Consider the following 19,325-nt stretch of genomic DNA (forward strand, 5'->3'; position numbering starts at 1 on the left):
CTAGCCAACATGCATTCTTGACTCAGTAGTATTTAATTGCTCATGATGAATAAGAGGGCTCTTGAGGAAGGAATGAGACATTACTCACCAATGTTTAGAAAGTATAGCTCTGTTCTCCACATGGGAAGTAATATGGGGCTTCCATGCAAGCTAAGGAAACTCTGGATTTGGGAGGAGGAGTTGCCGGATGGCTTACCCCACATTCCAAGACAGGATCCTGGAAAGGGAACTTGGGATTTTGGTACATTCAGGGAGTAATAATTAGCAGGGTGGCAAAGGCACCATGACATCAGCAGGCCCTTCCCTGGGCATTCTATTGTGTCCTGGAGAGCTCAGGGCATTCCATGATGTCACCAGTGTTGTAGCAACACCAACTGTGCTTAGGGCATTACTTCAGTGACTCTCTGGATTATCATTAGAGATGTTGTCAAGACTGAGGTCTCTGAGAACATGGAGAACATCCAGAGACTAGAGAGAGGCAGAAAGAAGCTGCTGTTAGGTATCAAAACAAAGCAGGAACAAATAAGTGATCCTGGTGTAGACACAGTGAGTTCTGGGCAGGAGATGGGGAGGTTCCTGTGGGAGGTGGGCTTGAGCTAGACCTTCCAGTAATGGGACAGAGACGCTGGAGCCTCTGGAAAGCAAATGGACTTATCATATTTCCTGATAGTCCATGATTCCAGACCATGAGTTTGTCTGTTCCCTAAGCCAGGCCCCGGGCAAGGCCAAGGCTGTTGTGCTGGGAGCACCTAGATTTTTCCTTTAGCACACTCGGTAGTGTAATGTGGGGGCCACAGGATCCTACCTGGAGTCAGTAGGGACTAATGTGTCCCCAGATGTGGGCAGGCATCACTGCACTTCACCCTCAGCAGTTTTCTTTGGGTGCAGTGACTGTGTGACACCAGTCACATGGAGAGAAGAGTACTTCCGGCTAAGACTTTATGTCCTCAGACTGTACAGCAGAACTCCTCTATTCACGTCTCCCTGACAGTGGCCCCCTTAGACTACTGAATCTGCAGTTGAGGTTGGCAGTCGGTACTCTAAAGTAGTCAAACAACTGTCAGAGCATGCCTCCAGGGCAGCAATGGTCTCCTTCATGCCCTCTTCCATGTTCTGGGCCATCAGTGATGTGGGGTGACTTGGTGAATCTTTTGACCATGTTGTGTCCCTGTGTGACTTTTCAGTTCACATCCATGGACCTGGAATGAACGGGCAGGGGATCTGGGCTCCTCACAGCACCTGAGAGCTTGTGCACTTTGCCATGTCTCCTGGCTTTTGAAAAGACAGGCAGGCTTCAGGGCTCTGGACCATGCTGCACGCGGTGTCACTGTAATTAATCCTGAAAGGTGGTCTCTGTGTTCACATGAGGCATGTAGAGGGAGGTAGAGGAAACCCCTGACCACTTATATAACCACATATCCACAGAGTGTTAGGAGAGCTGTGATCCACAGAGGGGGCATCTCAACCAGACCCAAAATTATTGAATTGCCACAGGAGCCCAGACGGGATCTTTCTGTTTGGACCTCAGGGTGGTCTCTCCATTCTCTGTGAGACCATAAAATTTCACTTGTGTCCATATACCCACAGAGGCTCCTACAGAGCCATCATCCCTGCCAACGCTCCTCACCAAGAAACAAGTGAAGAAGGAAATAGAGAGGATGACCACAGAGCTGCAGCTGATGACCAACCAAAGGAATGAGCTACGAGATCGCCTGCTCTTTATGAGTGAAGGAACTGTGGATAATAGGTATTCATTGTTTCATACTGCACAGGACTGTCCACACTCACCGCCACCTCCTTTCTTTTGAGGTCTCATGTTCCATAGAGACACCTGACTTTAGCTCATGGGAGCTCACCGACTCTGGACCAACAGTTAGGGAGCCTACATGGAACTGACCTAGGCCCTTCCACATGTGTGTGACTGTTGTGTAACTTGGTGTCATTGTAGGGATTCTAGAAGTGAGATCAAGACCTGTCCCTGGAGCTTAGCTGGCTTGTGGGACCTCTTCCCTATGCTGGATTATTTTATGTAGCCTTGATGCAAGGCAAGGTGCTCAGTCCTTGCTCAAGCACATTGGAGGCTGGCACCCTTCTGAGTGGAGATGAAGGAGGACTAGAAGGGGGAGATAGGAAGCAGGGTGAATGCAGGGAGACCTGGAGAGTAGGACAGAGGGGAAAATGCAGGTAGTATGCAAAATTAGGAAAAATATGCTATTTAAATAAAACAATAACCTTGAGTTAAAAAAAGTTCCTAGGTTCTAGAAGGCTGCATCTCCATAGTGACTCTGTAGCCACCTCATGACCTAATTTCTTCTCAGAGGACAGGCAAACCTGAAACTTTGGAGTGAGTGAGATGGGAACTCTGACTTTCTCCAAATGGAAACCAGAGACTGTGGTCTCAGTCACGTAACTCAGGGATTGAGTCAGTAGTGTGGGAGTTCCCAGCATGCATTTGTGAGTTTTTGGTGAACCTTTAAACTTTCCTGGCAGGTGACTGTTTGCTGGAAAATCCTGGTAGCAGCTTGTCAGCAGGCATGATTCCACTTGGTCCTTCTCAGTTTTGAACAAAAAGTCCTGGGACTCATCAATGTTTTTTTTCTAGTTTTGTGCATTATACTCTTAGACAATAGTGATCCATACAGTACTTTAGCAGCTTATTATGGTTGTTCCTCCTCTCGGTGTCTCCTCACCTTCTCTCTCTCTCTCTCTCTCTCTCTCTCTCTCTCTCTCTCTCTCTTTCCTCCCTTCCTCCCTCCTCTCTCCCCCTTCCAGTCTCCCTCCCCACTCTGCTCCCCTCTCCCTTGCTCTTTCTCTCCCCACTCCTGTCTCCCCTCAGAATCCCCCTCCCCATCTCCCTTTCCCTCTTCTTCCCCTTCTCTCTCTCCCTCATGTGTTCATACATGCATTTGCAGGATTGTGTATACTGAAGGAATCTGGGAAACAGGACAATGGTGGGGCCTGAGGATTTGCCTGCGTCAGTTTCCAGGCTATGATACTGCTGAGGTGTGGGAGCCCCACTTTAAGCATCAATGTTCTTGTCCTAAGTTCTCACCATGGTGGCACTTAGCAAACCCTTGGAAAGTTTATATAGCTGTCCTAGTGTTGGGTCTCAACCCGAGAATTACGTGCTGTAACTTATCGGCAATAGTCACCTGGGTCATAGAATCACTCTTCTAAATCAGGAGAAACCTCATTGCAGTATCTGGTGTGCCAAGACCTGAGTCATAGACTCCTTGTAACATAGTTGCTAGATCCACAAACCCTTTGTGAACTCCTGCATCCAGGGCAACCTCCATCTGGACACCCAGCCACTGCTGTCCCAGGGACAGGATAGCAAGTTTAAAAGCACCAGGAGGTTCCAGTACTTAGCAGTCAGAATGTGGCATCCACTGGGCTGTGGCAGACCAGGATATAACTAGAGTTCACATGACACTTGAGGCCTGTGGTCATGGATTCTTTCCTTCTGGTTCTAGACCCTACCACAGGCCAAATCCATTCTATGAGAAACTGAAGTTGGAGCATAAACAGGTCCTGTGGGAACTAAAGGTTTTTGAGAATGAGAAAACTGAGGTCTCAGAAAAGTTCAGTGAGCTGAACAAGGAGACAGTCTTCTATCGGTAAGAGCCCATCTTGGCCTGGATCCCATGAGTTGTGGAATGGCCACCTCTGCCTTGTGTTTTCTCTGGACTGGAGAGCCCACAGCTATGGTTCTAGCCTTTCTGCTCCTTAGCAAGCAGCTCTTGGATATGTGTCTCTTGGACTCAGTTTTGCTAAGTGTGAAAGAGATTGAAAGCCCCTGCCACCATTGTCCTAGGGCCTCAGGATCCTCTAGATAGAAATGCAATTTGCACTGTGAGGAGCATGTCAGGAAGCCCTGGGCTTCTGGAGTTCAGGCCAAGGCTTTAGAGCTCTGGGGATTTGGAACCTGTAGATATTCACCTTGGGTCTCCTGTCCTCACTTGGAGGGCATTTGCCTCTACTTGCTGATGCTTCCTCTTACAAGGACAGTAGGGGGATCCACTTTCTATTCAAGGGACATGGATCCCTTTTGGAGTTGGGGTTATCCATAGTAGTTTGAGTATACCTGGTAGTAGCTTTTCTCTCAGTTTGCCTCCCCCCCAAGTACAGCTGTCACAGCCATATCAGACTTTTGGCTGTGTCTTCCTGGACACATGAGGCCTTTCGGGGTGGTGATTCCTGGAGGCAGGGGTAGAAGCAGGAGGCTGCTGGGCCTTACCATGCAGAGTGTGTCTCTAGAGGTTGCACAACAGGATCCTGATGGAACAGACTCAGGGGCACAAGAAGCTGAACAGGCTGAGGTAGAAGAAAAAGAAACTGCAGGAGGATTGGGTCCTGATGAAGCACCACTTGGAGGACTTGGACTTGATCTGTAAGAACCAAGACAATGAGACCAGTGACCTGAAAATTTAACAATAACAGGTAGGGGGCAGGTAGATGGTAAAGGTTTAGGTTTGCACCATTTGGCCACATACATGACTGCTTGTCTGCCCATTCAGCCATCTGTGATTTCACCCATCATGTCACTCATCCACACTCCTATCCAGCTACCTTCTCATGGTACCCAAGTATTCATTTCAGTGTCCATGCACAATTACCTGTGGGAATTTAGCCTCTTGTAAAGCTGAATTATTGGCAACATCCCTGTTGCTCTGCTTGAAGCTGCATTCCAGTGAAGGAGATAGTTCAGTAACATATCACACATCTACATGTGAATATTATGTTTAGGATTATTTTTCCTTTTGGTTTTTCAAGACAGGGTTTCTCTGTCTGTCCTGGAACTCACTGTGTAAACCAGCTAGCCTTGAGTTCACTGAAATCTGCCTGCCTCTGCCTCCAGAGTGCTGGCATTAAATGCATGAACCACCACTGCCCCAGGACAGTTAGGATTCGAAGCACAGAACTTTCAGTGAGTGAGTTCCTGGGGCTCATTTGCTTGGCAAGTGTATTGTGATATCACAATAGGGAGCAGTTTGGAAGGAGGAGAACCCCATGCACATGCCAAATGTGTACTTTTCATGGTCAGTGATTTGGGTGGCTTGGGGCTTTCTCATCTCTTCCTGCTTCCAAATGTGTTCTCTTCCATTAGCCCAGCTCTTGCTTCATAGTGATAGAAGGCGCACTAGCAGGTTGTTAGCCCTGTTTTCTGTAAGTGGTGCTGCACATTTCTCCCATCCTGGACTATATATCTGGGATTGAATGGGTCATCAGATGGGATCTTTGATAATCTGGTGGTGGAAGATGGGAGAGCTGGAAAAATTCCCTATCTCAACATAATCAAGCCAAGAAAATCATCACATTTTCCACAGTAGTATTAACCCCTATGTATGATGGTTGAGTTGTGAGACTGACTATTCTAAAAGTGTTGGCAAGATTTGTCTCAACTCAAGGTCATCTGCCATGATATTCCTATCTACTAGCTCCTTTTTCCCTATCTTTTTCTCCTTTCTCTCTTTCTTTCATTGTGTGCCTGGGTGCATTTTCTGGCTGCATTTGTGTGTGTGTGTGTGTGTGAGAGAGAGAGAGAGAGAGAGAGAGAGAGAGAGAGAGAGAGAGAGAGAGAGAGAGAGAGAGGGAGAGGGAGAGGGAGAGGGAGAGGGAGAGGGAGAGGGAGGGAGGCAGGGAGGGAGGGAAAGAGAAAGAGAAGGAAAGAGAGAGTATGTTTTTGTGTATTTAAGCATGTGGGTGTGATGTTACATTATGCCTGAATGCATTGACCTAAGGAGACCACTGATTTTCATGTCAGTCTCTACCTTGAATCAATGTTTATTATTTCCTTGGATGTCTACTCTTTTACTAGACATGCTGACCAGCAAGATATTGGGACCCTTTGTATGTGTTTACATTGATATGACAGTGTGTTACCCTCCTTAAGAACACAATCTTCTAATCAATAGGAGTTCAAGAGATTGGAGGAAAGACTTGAGGTTCTACTGAAGCAGAAGGGCATGGTCATTCAGAAAAAGGATTTGGCAGAAAAGCTGCAGCATCACTTTGATGTCATCCAGATGAGGTATGAGCCCAGGCTGGGGTGGGGAGCGGTAGAGCCAAGTACAAATTATTCTCTTGATAGTGTAGGCTAAGGACTTTTTAGGTTGAAAGTTGGGTTACCTACAGGTAAGATTGTTACCTTCTTGGTAGTGTTCTGCCACTGCCTACCAAAGAAAGTTTCAATGTCAATTGCTAGCTTTATTCCTAATTCCTAAGGCCATCACGAGTTTCTGTTTGGTCCCAGACAGAGCCAGTGTTTACAGGGACATGTCTCAGGAAATGCTTCTCTATCATGACAGGCTCAATCTTGTGTGCTGCTCATGTTCAAGGTGCCTCCTGGATATGAGAATTGAGCTAGTTTAGTGACATTGTTCAGATTCCCATGTTACAGGGCTGTATTATATATCTGTATAAATGATATAGTAATAAATAATGCATCATGTGTAACTTGTATATGCTCATAAGCTGTTGTCTATTATGTTAATATGTTGTTGCTCTTAACAATATAATTTTCCTGAACTGTAGGAGAAGGTCCTATACTTTCTAGTAGAAAGTACAACATCTAATGCTTAGTTTAAGTCATGACATGTGTTTAGGCCTGGAAAAAGTTACAAGTCCAGCTACTCTGTGATCCTTATTCTTTGGGGGTACCAACAATGACATCAGTCAAAAGATCAATGTTGACTGTCCAGCACAGCTGAGGTGGAGGGAGGGAGGAGCTGAATAGTTGACAAATCAGGTTTCCACCTGGCCTGTGTCTTAACTGCTTTCCTTTCCAAGGTCCACCCAGCCTGAGCTGGAACAGGATACAGTCCAGGATGGGAGACATTTGCAGAAGGAGCTGCTACAGCAAGAGGAACCTGCTGAGCCCCATCCCCAGCAAGTCCTGAAGTCCTCAGATGCAAGAGAGGGATTGCTACACTCATCTAGGAATAACCTGTTAAAATATGTGACTTACATGCAAGGCCAGCCACAGGCTGTAGGTATGTGCCTTTCAAACTGTAGCAAGATAATGATGCTTATCTCAGTTTTTCCTTTTGCTTTTGGTTTATGTTTTTGCTTTTAATTGTTTTGCAATTTTGATGCTTTTTGTTCTTGTTATTGTTTTTCATAATTTGCTTAGGGTGATCTCTGTTTGCACTGACTGCCATTTTATATTTCCTGGTGAAAAAAAATCTTTTTATGCATAAGAATACAATTTTCAACTCTACTCACTTAACACTCCTATAACCCCAGCACTCACATGTATAAGTGGATCTCTGCAGGTTCCATGCAGTGTTGGCTACATAATAAGTTCCCAGGCAGCCAGGACCACACAGGTGATTTGTGGCTCAGTGATTCCAGAGCATGAAGTGGGTATCCACAGAGAAGCTAGGGGACATTTGTGTTGCAGTAGCATTCCTCAGAGTAGTCTTGAAGTACAAAGTATCCAGATGTCCAGCATCGATGAGTGAAAAAATACAGCATGGGTGAGCCCTTTTATGGAATATCATTTAGCATTAAACAATACTTGTAATCATTTGGCCTAACTTAGCCATTTGTTATTGAAAGAAATCCCTGAAACAAACATTTAACAGGAAGAAATTGTTTGTTTTGTAATGATTTTCTGGTTTCCTGAGTTCATTGCTTTGGGTGCAAAATGAGGTAGCCTGTAGTAAAGGAAGTTCCTTTTGGAGAATTTGCTCAACTTGGGTGCAATGGGATAGCAGTGAACAATATCAGTGAACTGGTTGCCCACCATTCAATGGTCCTCTGCTGAGGAACATTCCTATACTTCACAGCCTGGATAACTTCCTATACAGGGTTAGCTAACAGGCCATGATCCCAGCGGTCTACCTGTCTATGCATTAAGTTTACAGGACAGGCAATTCAATGACTGAGCTGTCTATCTTTCATGCCCACTGTGTTCTCCTATATTCCAATAGACATTAATCTACTCAGTTGTATGCCTGGAGAGTGCTCCTTTTATTAGCATTAACTGGAACACTAAACATGTTACTGCATTACAATGTCATTGTATGTATGCATACATGTACTTGTGTGTATTCATGAGTTTGGTGTATTCAACCCTCCAATGAGAGCCCAATTTTCTACCAAACAGGAGGAAGACAACACAGATGAAAGACTGAAGCACCTGTTGAAGAAGTAAGAGATGGTCACCCAGCAAAGGGACTTGGCGGAAAAGCTGCAGGATCACTTCAATATCTCCTAAATGAGGGAGGAAATCACCTTGAGATACAGAAAACCTGAGATAAGAATTACTGAGAATCCTGACATTCAATGGAATGTGAGCTTTACAAGAACATTGAGGGTAGGGATGTTTGTGAGCAAGACGTTTTGTGACAAGTTAATGTCGACTTTTTTGGCAAGCTGACTCAGTCTTCAGTCCTCCCTACATGGTAGGAAATGTGTGATGGAGAGTGTGTTGATGTCAAGCTGTTCCAGACAGATGACATCGAAAAGTATCATGTTTCATTCTTCAGTCCAGTGTTGGCACTGACTCCATGTCTTGCACAAGTGCTGCTGAAGAGAATGTACTACAGTGATGGCGGCCATCCCTCATTCTTGATTTATCATTTTTTCCTCCATATCTAAAATGAATGGGTATTCTTCAGTTTCGTAGCCTGGACTGGAGGGACTGATCCTGAGAAAGGATTCATGGAAGATATCTGAGTCATTTTTTATGTCCTTGGGCACTCAGATGCTGCTCACAGGTTTGTTGGGTCTCTAGATAGTACACAAGTGTATGTTGGTTGAAAGAATCAAATAGTGGTCAACACAGTACAGGATTGGCAGTGGGTGATAATTTATAAAATATTCCCATAGGGTCACAAAGAATGCTCTGGGAACATGTCTCAACCTATTCTTGGTAAGGGCTTAACCTACAAAGCCTGAAGCCTGAAGGAGGCATGACTGTACTAGCTTTCAAAAGGATTTTTTACAACCATGCTTGCAAGTGCAGTCACGGGCTGAATGCCTTTGCTGCTAAATCTGTCAAAAGAGAATTATGCTAAGGTTAAGTTTTTGTTTGGATTTTGGGTCAGTTTTATTTGGTTCTCTTGTTGTGTTTGAATTTTTGCTGTTTATTTTATCTTTCTTTTGTTGTTATTTTTTTGTATTTGCTAAGCCATTCACTGTTTATATTTTATTGACTGCTCCCATTAAGCCCTTCTTGAGTGAAATGACTTTTTTATTAATAAAAATTGAAACAACAGAATTCATTTTGCCAGTTTTCCCTTTGGGGAAAAAAAGGACCCATTTAAAACATTTGGACATTGGTATGGACTGTGTTGAGTGGCAAAAGCCCCTTTTAAGTATTTGAACAGGACATGGTCACTTGAAATATCAGCTTTGGTGGTTCCTGTTTCTGGAATCGTGCCTATGCCAGTGTATTTTTCTGGAGAAATGCAACTTGTCCTATTTGCGACAAAAAGGAGACTTTGGCTCAAGTTGCATATTCAGCTGAGGCTGCTGATGTTAAATCAACAAACTGCATCACCACAGAAACAAATTGGTGCTCTGTGGATAGTGCGAGACAAGCCTCTTGTTAATATTTTTTATCATGCTACATGTGTAACATCAATGATTGTCCCTAATGTATCTGTGCAAGTGCACTTTCTAAATGCTTTCCTGAGTACATCTTGGAACGGTTGTAAACTTTATCACTGTTTTGATAATCAAATTGTAACTGCAAATCACATGCGGGTTATCCTTGTAATAAAGGAAGGCTGGTAGAATGCTATGGCCCAGATTGAGGGATGGGTACAGCGATGGAGAGGCGCTAGGTCAATGGGGGTCCTGGAAACAGTGGCAGTGGCGGTAGGCATTCTGGCTTTATGCCAAGTTCAAACGTGCCTTGTTCCAGAGGCAAGAGATCTGTCACCCAAGTATTGCTCAGCTTAGCCCATGGCAATCCCGGTAGCCATGAAATCTGGTTACAGATGATTTAAGGATGAGGTTCTTCGATGACTGGCAACCTGTGAGGAAGAGACCTCCCGCCTAAGACAGGGATTGCCAGGTCCCCAAGGACGGGCAAGGGAGGGTGACCCTACTTGACCTACGACAGGAATGCCTCATTAGAAAATATAAAAGGGGGAATTGTGGGGACAACAGACCTTGGCCAGAGACCCACTTCCCCATCAGCCTGGGACCAGGCAGCTATAAGACAATGTTTACTAAAAACATGTTTACTAAAAACAATACAACACCCAGGACAATAAGTTCCTGAAAAGGGCTTGCTCATGGGAACGCCCTGACCTCAACCTTTTCCAAAGACTAACTGCCTCTTCTGAGCCACCCAACACAGTCTCTGGTGTCAGGGCAGAACCAGCCAGGGGTAAGAGAGGGAGCAGAAGCTTTTCTGGAGGGAAGTCTTTCTTGAGAAGTCTTCTTGAGTCTTTTTGAGGCCCGCCTGCTTAAAGTTTTCTTTACATCATTGACTGGTCTCTATGTCATCAATCCCGACACCCTCCGCACATTCTCGGATACAGGCTGCGCAATGGGTGCAGCATTCCTCTATAATGAGATTGATGACTACCTTAAATGCCATCATAAAGCCTTCAATCACTAACTGATGGAAGCAGAAGGATAGATTCATAGCCAAGCACTGGACCAAATTCCTGGAATCCAGTTGTAGAGAGAGAGTAGTGATGAGCAAAAGTGACAAGATCATGCTGGGAAAACCCACAGAAACCGCTGATTTGAGCAAGTGGGAGCTCACAGACTCCAGACTGACAGCTGGAGCACCTGCATAGGACCATACAAACCCCCATGAACTTGGATGTCTACTGGGGGCTTGGGCAGTCAATGAGGCGGCTGGCAGTGGAACCAGTATTTATCACTAGTACATGTATGGGAGCCCATTCCCTATGGAGGGATACTGTCTCAGCCTAGATATATGGGGAAGGGCCTACGTATTGCCCCAGATAATGTGACAGACTTTGATGATCCCCCATGGGAGGCTGCCCACACCCTGAGGAGTGAATGGGGAGTGAGATGGGGGTCGGTGGTGGGGAATGAGAGGGAGATGGAACTGGGATTGGTATGTAAAATAAGATTGTTTTTAATTTAAATAAAAATAGTTTAAAAGCATGCAACAACATGGATTGTTTAGGGTCCCTATAGGACCAATTTGGCCAACAATGCAACTGGATTTAATCCATTCCCAGTACTGGAAGCCTCATTTGGTCACAAGAAATATCAAATTGGGTATCTGTCTTCCTACAATTTAGGTTTTGTTTACCTGCATTTGCTATTTCATCTAGATCACCATTGTGTATGTATATATTTTTGAGCTTTTCTCTTCTATCAGGTTTCCATAAGATCCCTCATATGGTCCTTGATTTTAGTTGTCCCTCCCTATATTTATTCACTTGCCCTATATTTATTCTCTCTCCCTCCTCATTTGACCATCTTGTTCCAGACTCCATCCCTTATCCTTTCATTCAGTATATTGTATCCCCTTTTATGGAGAACTGTTCCGTCCCCTAGTCCCTTACTCTATACCTAACAGTGGTTATACAGATTGTAACTTAACAGCTAACATCCACATATAAGTGAAAATATACCACATTTGTCTTTCTGGATCTGAGTTATCTCAAGACAACTTTTTCTAGTTCCATTCATATTTACATGTTAATATCATGATTTCCTTTTTAAGTAATAGATCACTGTGTAAATATACCACATTTTCTTTATATGTTCACCTTTTGAGGAACACCTAGGTTGTCTCTAACATCTTGCTATTATAAACATAGCAGCAACAAACATGGTTGAGCAAGTGTCTCTGTGATCGGAGAAGGATCCTTTGGCTATATTCCAAGAGTGATATATCTGGGTCTTAATCGATTCCAAGGTTCCAAAGGAACAGAGACACTTATTTCCATAGTGGCTGTGCAAATTTGCATTCCTACCAGCAATGGACAACGGTTTCCTTTACACCGCATGCTTACCAATATTAGCTGTCATTTGTTTTATTAATCGTTTCTATTCTGACTCTTTTAATATGAAATCTCAAAATAGGTTTGATTTGCATTGCCCTGATGACTAAGGATACTGAACATTTTAAAAGTGTTTCCCAGACATTTGTATTTCCTCTATTGGAAATTCTTTCATTTTCTTTTTCCCCTCCCTCCCTCCTTCCCTCCCTCCCCTCCCTCCCTCCCTCCCTCCCTCCCTCCCTCCCTCCCTCCCTCCCTCCCTCCCTCCCTCCTTTCTTTCTTTCTTTCTTTCTTTTGTTTCTTTGAAGCTTTGGTGCCTGTACTGGAATTAGCTCTGTAGACCAGGCTAGCCTCAAATTCAGAGCTCCCACCTGTCTCTGCATCCCAGATGATGGGATTAAAGGCATGGGCCACAACCATCAGGCAGATATTTGTTTTCTTGATGTTTAGTTTTTTGGTTCTTTATATATTTTGGATGTTAGTCCTCTATTGGATATGTAGCTTGTAAAAATCTTTTCCATTTTGTCAACTGCCATTTTAGATAAAATACTATTAGTGACAGATTAGATATGCTCTATGGGTGAGCTCACAATGTTGGCAGAGACAAATAAGTTAATAGAATTCATTAAATTTATTAAATGAAAGACACATATATATATATAATATATTCTTTATATCAACAATTAAGTGGATATACTTGAAAATATTTTTACTTATTCCTTGAGAATTTCATAGAATGAGTTTTGATCATATTCACCCCCGCATCTCAACCCATTTATTTGCTCCAAATCTGTACCCACATCTGTGATGTCCAACGTTGTATCTTCTTCATTAAATGACTTTTTAATAACATCAAGGGAAGAATTTGAAGGAAACTGACTCTCCCTCTTCCAGAAGCCATTGTTTCTTCTTAACTCATCTGTTAGAATTAGGGTCTCATTCCCCCTTCTGACTCATGCTAGATAGTGTACAAGTGATCACAGCTGGTGAGTCATGAGTAAAGCCACCCTGTCATGGTCTGAAGGACTCTTCACTCTAATCCTCCCTGACTTCTGAGTTCTATAATATTTCTGCTCCATCTTCCATGATGGTCTTTGAGCCTTGGGTAAAGGGTGTGATACAGGTGTCCCATTAATCAGTTGATGAATTGGTGAAATAAAAACAAAAATACAAAGATACTGTTATATAAAGTGTCAGTTCTTTGAAAGTTTCAAGAAGGTGGGCACACCTTTTAGCTAAATTAACCAAAAGGAAGAGGAGGGTGCAAATAATAAGACAACGGAGGAAAAAGGAGACACAGAGAAAATTCAATCCTTTGAAATTCAAATTCATCCAAACTGGTAAAATCTTTTTAAAAATTGATGAATTTCTATATCTATATGAACTATGAAAATTAAATCAAGATAACATGAATAATTTTACCAGTCCCATACTAACCAATGATATAGAGGCAGGAAATAAAATCTCCCAACTAAAGAAGCCCAGAGCCAGATGGATTCAGTATAGATTTTTAACTAGACATTTAAAGAAAAATTCACATTCTCAGAGTATCCCATAAAATAGAAAAAGAAGGACCTCATCCAAATTCTTTTAAGGCAATACTACCCTGATGTTGAGAGAGAGATAATCATAGAGAACCATAGACCAATTACCATGATGAACATGTACATACAAATTCTCAGTAAAATACTAGGAAAAACAAATTAAGGATATCATCAAAATATCATCCACCACAGTCAAGCTGTTTTCACCTCAGACTTGCAAGGATAATTCAACATACACACCACAACAAATACATTCCATCAAGTAAAAAGCACAGAAGCCACAAAACCAGCTTACTGGAAATTAAGATGGAAATTAAGAAAAAGAAAGAATGAAAGGACATTGTAAAATCTTGGCAAAACACTGAATAATTTATGGATATAAAGGACATATTCTAACATAAGAAAGCCATTTTACAACAAGCCCAAAAGCAATACAACATCAAAGAGAGAAAAAAAACACAAAGCAATTCCCATAAGATTAGGAGTATGATAAGGAAGTTCACTCTTTCAATTTCTATTCAGTATAGTACTTGGATTCTGAGCTGGAGTAATAAGACAATTGAAGGAGATAAAGGGGATAGAAAATGAAAAGGGAGAAGTCAAAGTTTCTTTATGGCAGATGATATGATTCTAACAAAATAAAACTAAAAATTTGCCGGAAGTCTCTTTCAGCGGATACATACAGTGATAAAAGTGGAAGAATGAAAAACTAACACACAAAAGTCAGTATCCTTCCTGTATATCAATGACAAACATACTGATAAAGAAGTCAGGGAGGGGAAGGGCCTAGGTCTTGCAAAACTAATACACAAAAGTCAGTATCCTTCCTGTGTATCATTGACAAACATACTGATAAAGAAATCAGGGAGGGGAAGGGCCTAGGTCCTGCCCTGGATGAAATGACAGACTCTGGAGATTCCACCATGGAGGGCCTCACCCTCCATGGGAAATGGTGTGGGGATTGGGTGGGGTACTGGGGGGGCTGGTGGAGGGACAAGGGAGGAAGGGTGGGAGATGGAGCTGGGATTTGATTGACATGTGAAGCATGCATGTTTTTAATTTAAACAAAAACATATATTGAGAAAATAATAAATCAGGGAAACAAATTCAAGACACAGCAGCCTTAAAATATATAATAAGACATTTTCAATTAGCATGCTTTAAAAGTACACTATAAATAAACACAGCTATGACGTACTCAAGAGCAATCCTAAATGCATACAAGACCTTTGAAAGTTATGTTTTTAAAGACCTTTAAGACTTAAATGAATGGAAGTTTTTAAAGTTTTGTGGATAAGTATATAAAAAGGTTTACTTGGCTAAATTAATAATACTAAAGCAATAAACCTTGGATTAGGAAATATGAATACAATAAGTCACCCATTTCTGTGGAACTTAATAAGCTGAATGTAAATGTTTTATTATGGGACAAAGGATAACTTTTAAAGTGGGAAAACGGAAGAACATCCAGAGATAATATTAAAGAGGGAAAAGTAGGAAGACATGCTAGGGGTGTGTAACTGATAGAGTAGATATTCCAACAGATTTCACTGTCTATAACATGTGCAATTGGTGTAAAATACAAGGCTACAGTCCATCAGAGAATGTGTTAAGAATATGGTAAGTGTTCTAGTTAGATTCCTGTTGCTGTGATAAAACTGGAATAAGCCAATCTGGGAAACTGAAGAGTTTATTCACTTCAGAGGTTACAATCCATCATCAGGGCAAGCTAAGGCAAGATCCCAAGTGAGGGGCTTGAAACCACAGGGAACGCTGCTTGCTGCTCTGCTCATCTACCATTCCTTTACAGCTTAGACTCACTTGCCTAGATGTGGGTTACCCACACAGGGATGAGCTGTCCTCCAACATTAACAATCAATAAAATGCCAAAGAAGCCTGCCTGCAAGACAGTCTGGTGGAATCAATTCCACAATTATGTGTCAAATAGACAGCCAAGATTAGTCACCACAGTAAGCCATAAAGGGGAAAACATAAACCTCAGGTTACTGCAAAGAAAATTGGTCCTTCATGAATAGAATTCTATATCCAAAGTGAAATTTTATTGGAGGAAGAATAATTTTTGAATGATTTACTTCATAAAGTAAAAGTATATTTAAAACAATGAGTGACAATAAGCCCAAGCCACAAAAAGTTGGTAAATTTGGCTATTGAAGGCCCTTCTAAAGGCTGTAGGGTGGACTCGGGGAGTAATTGTGAACTGCCATAACCTTTGACCATCTTGACTGTTTTGGTGGAGGAGTTCCAATCAGAAGCCCTACCGCTTAACAGAGGCTATGTCCTAAATACAAATCTGAATCACGAACTGCATGCCAGAGTTTATGTTCTAAATAAGTGAAGGAGTCCTTTCTGCTTGACTTGGGGAAGTCTGTATCCCATTTTCAGAGTTATAGGTATTGGAATTTTCTAAAGCAGTAACAATCACTTTGTCTAATGTCAGTATTCCTGGCGACACACATTGCCCTGTCCCGACTAACCATGGTAGTGTCAGTGGTGAGCTGTGGATTATGATTTGGCTATGGAGTATGATTTGTTTACAAGAGCTACTACCTCCAAAACCTGTCTTCTGACCCTCAGAGAAACTTCAAATCCTAATAAACATATTTTTCTTAGATAGCAATTGGAGGTTTCTAGCTCTTCTTTACAAGGAGACTCCTCAGAAGTCTTCCCTGAATACTTCTTTTCTATTTTCTTATTTAAATAACAGGTTTTACATGTCAATCCCAGGTCACTCTCCCTCCCCTTCTCTCCTGCCCTTCAATAGTCCCCTGTCCTATGTCTTTTCTGTTCCCTAGGGAGGGTGAGGCCTTCCATGGAGAATCTTCAAAATCTCTAATATGTTTTGGAGGAGGACCTAGGCACTCCCCAGAGTGTCTAGGCTGAAAGAGTATCCCTCTATATGGAATGGGCCCCAAAAGTTGATTCATATGCAAGGGATAAATACTGATCTATGATCAGAGACCCCATAGATTGCCAAGGCCTCCTCCTGACACACACATTCAGGGGTTCTGGAGTAGTCCTATGCTGGTTTCCCAGCTGTCAGTCTGGGGTCTTGTTCAGGTCAGCTGTTTCTGTGTGTTTCACCAGCCTAGTCTTGACCCCTTTTCGCATCACTCCTGCCTCTCTGCAACCGGATTCCAGGAGTTCAGTGTTTATCTGTGGGTGGCTGCTTCTACTTCCATCAGCTACTGAATGAAGGCTCTAGGATAGCATATAAGGTAGTCATCAATCTCATTATAGGGGAAGAGCATCTATAAGGTAGCCTCTCCACTATTGCTTAGATTGTTAGTTCGTGTCATCCTTGTGGATCTCTGGATACTTCCCTAATTCCAGATTTCTCTTTAATCCTATAATGGCTCCCTCTATTATGGCATCTCTTATCTTACTCTCCTCTATTCTTCCCTCAACTCAAATCTTTCTGCTCCTTCATGGCCTCCTCTCCCCTCCTCTTCTCCCTTTCTCCTTTTCCTACCTCACTCTCCCTTCCCCCTATGTTTTCAATTTACTTGGGAGATCTTGTCCCTTTCTCCTTCTCCAGGGGAACTTGTATGTCTCTCTTAGGGTCCTCCTTGTTTCCTAGATACTCTAGCGGTGTGGATTGTAGGCCTAGCTCAGGATGGTTTCTTCTAGTTCCATGCATTGCCTGAGAATTTCAAGATCCATTGTTTTGTCTTGCTGATTAGTACTCCATTGTGTAAATGTACCGCATTTTCTCTATCCATTCTTCAGTTGAGAGGCATCTAGGTTGCTTCCAGGTTCTGTCTTACAAATAATGCTGCCATGAAGATAGCTGAACAGATGTTCTTGTTGCATGAATGTGCATCTTTTGGGTATATGCTTAAGAGTGGTATAGCTGGATCTTGTGGTAGAGTGATTCCCATTTTCCTGAGGAACCCTGAGTACTCTTGTTCAAAGAGATTTTTTTCCTTTCTCAGGATGCAATAATTTAGAAAGATGTGGTCTGGAGTAGTTCAAGTACAAATTCACATGACTCAGACAGCTACTCTTCCTGACATGTTCATTTTGTTTGCTGTTTTAGGCATTTCCGTTTCCTTAAAGAATACCCATTGCCCCCTCTCAGACCAATTTCCAGCACAGTTACTGCCAGACTTAACATAATTATTTGAATTTTAAATCTTCAGTTACAGAGATAGACCAGATTCTTTTGTAACTGTGTTTCCAGTTGATCCCCTCCTACCCAAGAAACCAAAGACTGGCATTTCATCTTATTTTAGTCATCCATGTCCCTTTATAAAGTGCCACAAAGAGTTATCTTGATCATAAGATCTAGAGTTGACTCTAATGTACTTTTTGATTATTGTCACTCCTTTCTTTCACAATCTAAGGGAGCCATTTGCTCATGAATACTCTTGAAGAGGAGAATAAGACTGATGTCTTTTCTTGGTTGTCAATGTGACTACATCTAGGATTCACACTGTGAAATAGAGGGCACATCTCTGGTATATTCCTGTTTAATTCTAGTCTGGATCTCTGAGATATAGTCACGACTTTAGTTCAGATCTGTAGTTCAGATATAAATCCTGAACCAGTCCTTCTGCTGGATGCCTATATAAGGACATGGAAAACAGAAGCTTTACTCTTTCTCTGATTGCTCTCACCTTGTTAGCACAGCCATTCCTTCCCTAGCATTAGAACCTACTTTCAGATTTCAGCATATACTGCAGATGGCTGACACATCCAGCCTTGTGGACTGTCAACTACTGGATTCTTGTACTTTTCATTCATAGCCAGCCATTTTTGGATTAGCTAGAGCAAAAGCTGCAAGTCTACTAACAAATCCCCTTTCAATATATAGAGATTAATTTTACAACTTCTCTTACTCTAGAGAGTCCTGACTAATACACCAGGTATGTAGAGGGGACATCATAGAGCACTTTGAGTTTTGTAACAGCCTGAGCACAGTTATGAATTCCCAATGAAAACAGCTCGGTATTGGCACAAAAATAGGCAGGTAGACCAACGGAACCGAATTGAAAACCCTAATTTTAACCCACACATCTATGAACACTTGATTTTTGGCAAAGAAGCTAAAACTGTACAATGGAAAAAAGAAAGCATCTTCAACAAATGGTGCTGGCATAACTGGGTACTGGTATGCAGAAGACTGCAGATAGATCCATGTTTATCGCCTTGTATAAAACTTAAGTCCAAATGGATCAAAGATCTCAACATAAATCCAGCAACACTGAAACTTTTAGAAGAGAAAGTGGGAGATACTCTTCAACGAGTTGGTACAGAAGACCACTTCCTAAACATAACACCAGTGGCACAGACACTGAGATCGACAATTAACAAATGGGACCTCCTGAAACTAAAAAGCTTCTGTAAGGCAAAGGACACAGTCAACAAGACAAAAAGGGAGGCCACAGAATGGGAAAAGATATTCACTAACCCCACATCTGACAGAGGGCTAATCTCCAAAATTTACAAAGAACTCAAGAAACAAGTCTCCAAAACACCAAAGGATCCAATTAAAAGGTGGGGTACAGAACTAAATAGAGAATTCTCAACAGAGGAGGCTAAAATGGCCAAGAGACACTTAAGAAAATGCTCAACATCCTTAGCCATCAGGGAAATACAAATCAAAACAACTCTGAGATACCATCCTACTCCTGTCAGAATGGCTAAAATCAAAAACACTGAAGACAATTTATGCTGGAGAGGATGTGGAGAGAGAGGAACACTACTCCACTGCTGGTGGGAGTGCCAACTTGTACAGCCTCTTTGGAAATCAGTATGGAGATTCCTCAGGAAAATGGGAATTAATCTACCACAAGACCCAGAAATTCCACTC

General features: G+C 42.4%; 1 protein-coding gene and 1 long non-coding RNA gene across 2 annotated transcripts in view; one reads left to right on the forward strand and one right to left on the reverse strand.

Annotated features, from left to right (window-relative positions):
• Positions 1–7,415, reverse strand: LOC121136784. Its single transcript, XR_005873922.1, has 3 exons — positions 7,253–7,415; positions 4,238–4,388; positions 1–468 (listed from the first exon to the last, which is right to left on the reverse strand). It is a non-coding gene; the product is annotated as an uncharacterized LOC121136784 (long non-coding RNA).
• LOC101832228 (disks large homolog 5-like) overlaps positions 5,672–19,325 on the forward strand; it is a 25,225-nt gene continuing 11,571 nt past the window's right edge. The window contains exons 1-3 of the mRNA XM_040738043.1: positions 5,672–6,031; positions 6,790–6,992; positions 8,111–8,723. Coding sequence (XP_040593977.1) covers positions 8,693–8,723 — 31 coding nt within the window. The 5' untranslated portion in view covers positions 5,672–6,031; positions 6,790–6,992; positions 8,111–8,692. The remainder of the gene's footprint in view (positions 6,032–6,789; positions 6,993–8,110; positions 8,724–19,325) is intronic.

The sequence above is a fragment of the Mesocricetus auratus genome, unplaced genomic scaffold (assembly GCF_017639785.1).
Source record: "Mesocricetus auratus isolate SY011 unplaced genomic scaffold, BCM_Maur_2.0 Super-Scaffold_100676, whole genome shotgun sequence".
NCBI classification, from domain to species: domain Eukaryota; kingdom Metazoa; phylum Chordata; class Mammalia; order Rodentia; family Cricetidae; genus Mesocricetus; species Mesocricetus auratus.